At 41.3% G+C, this 9538-nt stretch overlaps 1 protein-coding gene across 1 annotated transcript in view; it reads left to right on the top strand.

Moving 5' to 3' along the window:
• The first annotated feature begins 1002 nt into the window (after positions 1-1002).
• LOC106570895 (fibroblast growth factor 5) overlaps positions 1003-9538 on the top strand; it is a 25653-nt gene continuing 17117 nt past the window's right edge. The window contains exon 1 of the mRNA XM_014143463.3: positions 1003-1725. Within this exon, the coding sequence (XP_013998938.1) occupies positions 1473-1725 (253 nt within the window). The 5' untranslated portion in view covers positions 1003-1472. The remainder of the gene's footprint in view (positions 1726-9538) is intronic.

Below are 9538 nucleotides of genomic sequence, written 5' to 3'. Positions count from 1 at the left end.
TGCAAAATACTTGCCAACTTTAAGTAAAATGTTACCACTGGAAATGTGGGTTGATTATTTGAAACCTTTAACCTACAGGAGGGCTGTGTAAGCAGGTATGTGAATGGTTTTGTCTGTGCACACAACTGTTTTCCCATATGATGCAGACACCATAACAAAGCAGGGTTGAATCCCTGCCGAGGCAGGAGCACATGGATGCAGCATGGAACTGTGTGATCATCAGCCTGCACTGTGTGATCTGAAGTGGAGACAACTGGATTAGACAACAACATTGTCTGAGTGTAGAACATCAGAATTTAGGTGTATCTAAAACCCAATAAAAGGTCATAGCTTCTTTCTTATCAGTATTGTAAAATAACGTCTATTATGTTTATGAAATCTGCCGATATGATATTTAAAATAGACTCCACTTTACCTATATAATGAATGCATTACATAGGTACCACAACAGGCTACATACTACCAGTAACCTAATTCTCAAAAACAATCGGCAGTACATTTAATAGTCCATTATAATTCTCAAAGCCATTTAAATATTTCCCCAAAATGCACCTTGCATTCAGAAGTGCCATTCTATTCTAGTGGATTCTATTCCCTCGGTCGGGACAGAATAACGGCCATGTGGGTTAAATGTATCATAAAGTAGGCTAAAGAAATAAGCTATTAAGGTAAAGTAGCGCTGTGCTTGCGTGATGTGCGATGTTCAAACTGTAAAACGTCACCTGAGGAACTGTAGGTCTGTATCTATTTGAAACCCACTGTCCCTCAGACACACAGATATTCTTCTTTATAGCGTCGCACTCAGGTCGTACAGCAAAGTTTGAACTTTCCACACAGAACATTTCCGATTTCGATAGAAATGCCCCCATCTCGCTCTCTCTCTCTCTCTCTCTCTCTCTCTCTCTCTCTCTCTCTCCAGTTATGAATTATTGCTGTGCTGCAGATCTATGAAAGCATGCCTCCTCGTGCGTAAAATGCCGCGCATGCTGCGTCCTGGCACGGAGGAGTCCTTTGGAAGGAACATTTTGCGCTGTCAGTTTTGTCCTATTTTTGCCTCATATTTGCTGTTGGCAGCGCAGATCGATATTGAGCAGGGGCTGGTGTTTTTTAGAGGGAAAAAATACGGATGAGAGAGAAAACGTCCTTCAGAATTCAGTCATGCATTAAGCAGTGACATCATTTTGTTGGTTATAAATATCTCCGTGTGTGCCAGGCCAGCGGAGCCACTCCTGCACCCGCAGCAGCAGCTACACACACCGACCACCGCGCTGCACGGCTGGGGTAATGCCCACGAGCGTCTTCAGGAATTGGATGTGTTTCTAGTGTGCGCACGGTTCCTCGTGCACTGGCACTACACACACAGAGCTTTTCCAGTGAGCTCGGGATACACCACAACAACGCAATGATAGAAGAAGAAGAAGAAGTGGCCTAGCAGAGCCAGAGAGAAGACAAGAGTTTCCTTTTTTGGAAGAATGAATGTTCCTCCTTCCCTTTTTACCTTTGCTCTGGTGCAGTTGATTTGCGCCGCTGTGGTCGCCGTCTCCACCGCAGTAGTCACTGGATCCCTTGGATACGTCTCCTTGGAAGACCAACTTCTGGAAGCGGGTACAGTCAGTGGTTCCGGACGCAGGACTTGCAGACTGTACTGTCGGGTTGGCATTGGTTTTCATCTTCAGATACACACCGACGGACGAGTTAACGGCAGTCATGAACCCAATCGGTTAAGTAAGTTATTAAACCATTTTCGCTATAATAGGCCTCTGAGTATCAAGTGGTTGGACTAATAATGATTCATAAAGTGTGACTAGAGAGAAGGTAATGCTGTAATGGCAGACTATTGTCGACTTATTGTGTTGCTGTGTTTCCAACATGAACTTAGGCTACATACATATGAATATGCAGTTTGCCTCTTAACTGTACATTGCTTTTTATCCTCAAAAAGTGTAATAGGGCTATTAATATTGCACAAGCAATCACAGTCTCACTTACAGAATCAGACGACCAAACCCTTGTACATAAACGACACATTTCAAAGGTTAATAAGGATCATACCCTTTTTTTTTTTCAATTTTCACCTAAAATGACCCAAATATACCTGCCTGTAGCTCAGGACCTGAAGCAAGGATATGCATATTCAGAAACAGCAGGGGTTCAAACTGTAGAACCCAGTTCCTACATTTGAATATAAAAAAATGGATTTTATCCAACTAAACTATGCTACATTTTTATCTATGGAACCCTCAGGATGACAAATCAGAGCCAGATTACTGAATGTAAGTACATTATTTACCTTCAGAGGTGAATGTATCAAACCAAGTGCCGTGATAAAAGTTTATGGTTGTTGTGCACTCTCCTCAAACAATAACATGGTCTTTTTTCCCCACTGTAATAGCTACTGTAAATTGGACAGTGCAATTAGACTAACAAGAATTGAAGCTTTCTGCACATGTAAAGACATGTCTATGTCCCGGAAATGTGGATGTTACTTACAATGTCATTCTAGTCACATTAGCGCACGTTAGCAACAACCGTCCCTGTATAGGGACACAGATCCCATAGAGGTTTTAAGTTTAGGCATTATTTCCGAATGGTTAAGGTAAGGGTTAAGGTTTCGGGATAGGGTTGAAATAAATAAAAAAATGTTTTAAAAAAAAAGTAATGAGTGCCTAGCACAGGGATTGAACGCCCGACCCCCAGAGTCAGAGCTCGCGCCCTTCCGCCATCCCTATCCACAACACCCATCCGAAACCCAAGCCTACTTAATGGTAACAGCACTCATCTTTCCACTTAGTGGCCGGTTTTGAGGTCATCTCCTGACTTCCTGTTTACCTGGACGGACATCCAATTCCCTAGTGGATCTATTTTCATGACTTCCACCTTAATAAAATGTTGTATTTGACCAAAAATCAGTTTTAAGAATACTAAATCACTCTTTAAGCTACATGTAACCAGGGAAGGGTTGTGTTCATCACAAGTGTTACATAAAATGACCTGTTAAATAACACACTATATCATTTATGAATAGAGATTCATGGTTTAGCTATACATGGCAGTCACAGACAACAGATATAGTACCCGTGCCATTCCTACACTTATCCTTAGCCTCATGTTACTAACTTACTGGTGGCCCTGAGAAACTGTTGACTGGACTGGAGTTCGACCGCCTGGCTGAACTGGCTTATTTGGGACTGTTTGAGACATTGGCAGGTCTATCTGCATACATAAAACAGGTGCAGCAGAAGAGACCAGGATGTTTTGGATTGGACATCAGTATGATTGTTATCGTAACAATGCAATGTGAAACATGTTTGGATGGTTGTCATTGGCTCTGTGTGTTACGTCGGAACGTAACAGTTTCCGAGGTCTTCCTTCAGTTTCCGCAGTCAGAAAGTGTTATCTATTATTTAAAAATAAAAAATAAAAACGTTTTTATTAAATGATTTGTGTGTTATTGTCAAAAAAAGTTTAGCTAGTTAAATAATGATACTCTAGTTATGTGTATGATAATGACAGTGATGGATAATGTAAGAGTTCTAGTCTAGTCTCAAATCAGTCTTGAATCAGGGGTGCTTGTTTAGTGCTAAAACAAAATGTGTGCTGTTGGTTGGGGGGTACTCGAGGATTGGAGTTAGGGAACACTGGCCTATAGTAATTCTAGTAATACTTATTTAAGATCAAAACAATTCAATTAATGTAGTAGCAGGAATCTACAAAGTGTCACTGTGTGTCTCAAGCCAACAGATTCATATGAATCAGGCTTTGACCTTTAGGAGACTCAACCACCCCAGATATATACTAACTCTCATTTACTTGGTAAACTGTTCAAAGCCCTCTGTCTCTCTCTCTCTGTCTCTCTCTCTGTCTCTCTCTCTGTCTCTGTCTCTCTCTCTCTCTCTGTCTCTGTCTCTGTCTCTGTCTCTCTCTCTCTCTCTCTGTCTCTCTCTGTCTCTCTCTCTCTCTCTCTCTCTCTATCTCTCTCTCTCTCTCTGTCTCTCTCTCTGCCTCTCTCTCTGCCTCTCTCTCTCTCTCCCATTTCATTGTCCGCTTCAGAATAACTGTCATATTACAGTATCTGTTGTTAATGTCTGTTGTTAAAGTTACAGTCTGCTGTGTGTTTTGCTGCATGTTCTGCTGTATGTTCTACTGTATGTTCTGCTGTATGTTCTACTGTATGTTCTGCTGTATGTTCTACTCTGTGTTCTGCTGTATGTTCTACTGTATGTTCTACTGTGTGTTCTGCTGTATTTTCTACTCTGTGTTCTGCTGTATGTTCTACTGTATGTTCTACTGTGTGTTCTGCTGTATTTTCTGCTGTGTTCTGCTGTGTGTTCTGCTGTATGTTCTACTGTGTGTTCTGCTGTATGTTCTGCTGTGTTCTTCTGTGTTTCTGCTGTATGTTCTGCTGTGTTCTACTCTATGTTCTGCTGTGTTCAACTGTGTGTTCTGCTGCATGTTTGACTGTGTTCTACTGTGTCTTCTATTATATGTTCTGCTGTGTTCTACTGTGTCTTCTACAATATGTTCTGCTGTGTTCTACTGTATGTTCTGCTGTGTTCTACTGTGTGTTCTGCTGTATGTTCTACTGTATGTTCTGCTGTGTGTTCCACTGTATGTTCTGCTGTGTTCTACTGTGTGTTCTGCTATGTTCTACTGTCTGTTCTGCTGTATGTTCTACTGTATGTTCTGCTGTGTGCTACTGTATGTTCTACTGTGTTCTACTGTGTGTTCTGCTGTATGTTCTACTGTATGTTCTGCTGTGTGTTGTACTGTATGTTCTGTTGTGTGCTACTGTGTGTTCTGCTGTATGTTCTACTGTATGTTCTGCTGTGTGTTGTACTGTATGTTCTACTGTGTTCTACTGTGTGTTCTGCTGTATGTTCTACTGTATGTTCTGTTGTGTTCTACTGTATGTTCTGATGTGTTCTACTGTGTGTTCTGCTGTATGTTCTGCTGTGTTCTGCTGTATGTTCTACTGTATGTTCTGCTGTGTTCTACTGTATGTTCTGCTGTGTTCTACTGTATATTCAGTTGTATGTTCTACTGTGTGTTCTGCTGTGTTCTACTGTATGTTCTGCTGTGTGTTCTACTGTATGTTCTGCTGTGTTCTACTGTGTGTTCTGCTGTATGTTCTACTGTGTGTTCTGCTGTATGTTCCACTGTATGTTCTGCTGTGTTCTACTGTATGTTCTTCTGTATGTTCTGCTGTATGTTCTACTGTATGTTCTGCTGCGTCCTACTGTGTGTTCTGCTGTATCTTCTACTGTATGTTCTGCTGTGTGTTCTACTGTATGTTCTGCTGTGTGCTACTGTATGTTCTACTGTGTTCTACTGTGTGTTCTGCTGTATGTTCTACTGTATGTTCTGCTGTGTGTTGTACTGTATGTTCTGTTGTGTGCTACTGTGTGTTCTGCTGTATGTTCTACTGTATGTTCTGCTGTGTGTTGTACTGTATGTTCTACTGTGTTCTACTGTGTGTTCTGCTGTATGTTCTACTGTATGTTCTGTTGTGTTCTACTGTATGTTCTGATGTGTTCTACTGTGTGTTCTGCTGTATGTTCTGCTGTGTTCTACTGTATGTTCTGCTGTGTTCTACTGTATGTTCTACTGTATGTTCTGCTGTGTTCTACTGTATGTTCTGCTGTGTTCTACTGTATATTCAGTTGTATGTTCTACTGTGTGTTCTGCTGTGTTCTACTGTATGTTCTGCTGTATGTTCTACTGTATGTTCTGCTGCGTCCTACTGTGTGTTCTGCTGTATGTTCTACTGTATGTTCTACTGTGTGTTCTAATGTATGTTCTGCTGTATTCTACTGTATGTTCTGCTGTGTTCTACTATATGTTCTACTATATGATCTGCTGTGTTCTACTGTGTGTTCTGCTGTATGTTCTACTGCATGTTCTGATGTGTGTTCTACTGTATGTTCTGCTGTGTTCTACTGTATGTTCTGCTGTGTTCTACTATATGTTCTACTGTATGTTCTGCTGTGTTCTACTGTGTGTCCTGCTGTATGTTCTACTGTATGTTCTGCTGTGTGTTCTACTGTATGTTCTGCTGTGTTCTACTGCGTATTCTGCTGTATATTCTACTGTGTTATACTGTGTGTTCTGCTGTATGTTCTGCTGTGTGTTCTACTGTATGTTCTGCTGTGTTCTACTGTGTGTTCTGCTATATGTTCTACAGTATGTTCTACTGTGTTCTACTGTATGTTCTGATGTGTTCTACTGTGTGTTCTGCTGTATGTTCTACTGTGTGTACTACTGTGTTCTACTGTGTGTTCTATTGTGTTCTGCTGTGTGTTCTACTGTATGTTCTGCTGTGTTCTACTGTATGTTCAGCTGTGTTCTACTGTGTGTTCTGCTATATGTTCTACTGTATGTTCTACTGTGTTCTACTGTATGTTCTGATGTGTTCTACTGTGTGTTCTGCTGTATGTTCTACTGTGTGTACTACTGTGTTCTACTGTGTGTTCTATTGTGTTCTGCTGTGTGTTCTACTGTATGTTCTGCTGTGTTCTACTGTATGTTTTGCTGTGTTCTACTGTATGTTCCGCTGTATGTTCTACTGTGTGTTCTGCTGTGTTCTACTGTATGTTCTGATGTGTTCTACTGTGTGTACTACTGTGTTCTACTGTGTGTTCTACTGTATGTTCTGCTGTGTTCTACTGTATGTTCTGATGTGTTCTACTGTATGTTCTGCTGTGTTCTACTGTATGTTCTGATGTGTTCTACTGTGTGTTCTGCTGTATGTTCTACTGTGTGTACTACTGTGTTCTACTGTGTGTTCTATTGTGTTCTGCTGTGTGTTCTACTGTATGTTCTGCTGTATGTTCTGCTGTGTTCTGCTGTATGTTCCGCTGTATGTTCTACTGTGTGTTCTGCTGTATGTTCTACTGTGTGTTCTGCAGCATCCTACTGTGTGTTCTGCTGTATGTTCTGCTGTGTGTACTACTGTGTTCTGCTGTGTTCTACTTTATGTTCCGCTGTATGTTCTACTGTGTGTTCTGCTGTATGTTCTACTGTATGTTCTGCTTTATCCTACTGTGTGTTCTGCTGTATGTTCTACTGTATTTTCTGCTGTGTGTTCTAATGTATGTTCTGCTGTGTTCTACTGTATGTTCTGCTGTGTTCTACTCTGTGTTCTGCTGCGTCCTACTGTGTGTTCTGCAGTATGTTGGACTGTATGTTCTGCTGTGTAATTTAATGTATGTTCTGCTGTGTTCTACTGTATGTTCTGCTGTGTTCTGCTGTGTGTTCTGCTGTATGTTTTGCTGTGTGTTCTACTGTATGTTCTGCTGTGTGTTCTACTGTATGTTCTACTGTATGTTCTGCTGTGTTCTACTGTGTGGTCTGCTGTGTTCTATTGTGTATTCTACTGTGTTTTGCTATGTGTTCTACTGTATGTTCTGCTGTCTTCTACTGTATGTTCTGCTGTGTTCTACTGTGTTCTACTGTATGTTCTGATGTCTTCTACTGTATGTTCTGCTGTGTTCTACTGTGTAATCTACTGTGTTCTGCGGTGTGTTCTACTGTATGTTCTGCTGTGTTCAACTGTGTGTTCTACTGCATGTTCTGCTGTGTTCTACTGTTTGTTCTGCTGTGTTCTACTGTGTGTTCTACTGTATGTTCTGCTGTGTTCTACTGTATGTTCTGATGTGTTCTACTGTATGTTCTGCTGTGTTCTACTGTGTGTTCTGCTGTATGTTCTGCTGTGTGTTCTACTGTATGTTCTGCTGTGTGTTCTACTGTATGTTCTGCTGTGTTCTACTGTGTGTTCTGCTGTATGCTCTGCTGTGTTCTGCTGTGTTTTCTGCTGTGTTCTACTGTGTGTTCTACCGTATGTTCTGCTGTGTTATACTGTGTATTCTGCTGTGTTCTACTGTGTGTTCTACTGTATGTTCTGCTGTGTTCTACAGTGTGTTCTACTGTGTTCTGCTGTGTGTTCTTCTGTATGTTCTGCTGTGTTCTACTGTATGTTCTGTTGTGTTCTACTGTGTGTTCTACTGTATGTTCTGCTGTGTTCTACTCTATGTTTTGCTGTGTTCTACTGTATGTTCTGATGTGTTCTACTGTATGTTCTGCTGTGTTCTACTGTGTGTTCTGCTGTATGTTCTGCTGTGTGTTCTACTGTATGTTCTGCTGTGTGTTCTACTGTATGTTCTGCTGTGTTCTACTGTGTGTTCTGCTGTATGCTCTGCTGTGTTCTGCTGTGTTTTCTGCTGTGTTCTACTGTGTGTTCTACCGTATGTTCTGCTGTGTTATACTGTGTATTCTGCTGTGTTCTACTGTGTGTTCTACTGTATGTTCTGCTGTGTTCTACAGTGTGTTCTACTGTGTTCTGCTGTGTGTTCTTCTGTGTTCTGCTGTGTGTTCTTCTGTATGCTCTGCTGTGTTCTACTGTATGTTCTGCTGTGTTCTACTGTGTGTTCTGCTGTCTTCTACTGTGTGTTCTGCTGTATGCGCTGCTGTGTTCTACTGTGTTTTCTGCTGTGTTCTACTGTGTGTTCTACTGTATGTTCTGCTGTGTTATACTGTGTATTCTGCTGTGTTCTACTGTGTGTTCTACTGTATGTTCTGCTGTGTTCTACAGTGTGTTCTACTGTGTTCTGCTATGTGTTCTTCTGTATGTTCTGCTGTGTTCTACTGTATGTTCTGCTGTGTTCTTCTGTGTGTTCTACTGTATGTTCTGCTGTGTTCTACTCTATGTTTTGCTGTGTTCTACTGTATGTTCTGATTTGTTCTACTGTATGTTCTGCTTTGTTCTACTGTATGTTCTGTTGTGTTCTACTGTGTGTTCTGCTGTATGTTCTGCTGTGTGTTCTACTGTATGTTCTGCTGTGTGTTCTACTGTATGTTCTGCTGTGTTCTGCTGTGTGTTCTGCTGTATGTTCTGCTGTATGCTCTGCTGTGTTCTACTGTGTTTTCTGCTGTATGCTCTGCTGTGTTCTACTGTATGTTCTGCTGTGTTCTACTGTGTGTTCTGCTGTGTTCTACTGTGTGTTCTGCTGTATGCTCTGCTGTGTTCTACTGTGTTTTCTGCTGTGTTCTACTGTGTGTTCTACTGTATGTTCTGCTGTGTTATACTGTGTATTCTGCTGTGTTCTACTGTGTGTTCTACTGTATGTTCTGCTGTGTTCTACAGTGTGTTCTACTGTGTTCTGCTGTGTGTTCTTCTGTGTTCTGCTGTGTGTTCTTCTGTATGCACTGCTGTGTTCTACTGTATGTTCTGCTGTGTTCTACTGTGTGTTCTGCTGTGTTCTACTGTGTGTTCTGCTGTATGCTCTGCTGTGTTCTACTGTGTTTTCTGCTGTGTTCTACTGTGTGTTCTACTGTATGTTCTGCTGTGTTATACTGTGTATTCTGCTGTGTTCTACTGTGTGTTCTACTGTATGTTCTGCTGTGTTCTACAGTGTGTTCTACTGTGTTCTGCTGTGTGTTCTTCTGTATGTTCTGCTGTGTTCTACTGTATGTTCTGCTGTGTTCTTCTGTGTGTTCTACTGTATGTTCTGCTGTGTTCTACTCTATGTTTTGCTGTGTTCTA

The sequence above is a fragment of the Salmo salar genome, chromosome 15 (genome assembly GCF_965601325.2).
Source record: "Salmo salar chromosome 15, fSalSal1, whole genome shotgun sequence".
Lineage (NCBI taxonomy): Eukaryota > Metazoa > Chordata > Actinopteri > Salmoniformes > Salmonidae > Salmo > Salmo salar.
The sequence above is the reverse complement of the archived record's forward strand: the minus strand, read 5'-3'. Positions and strand labels throughout refer to the sequence as shown.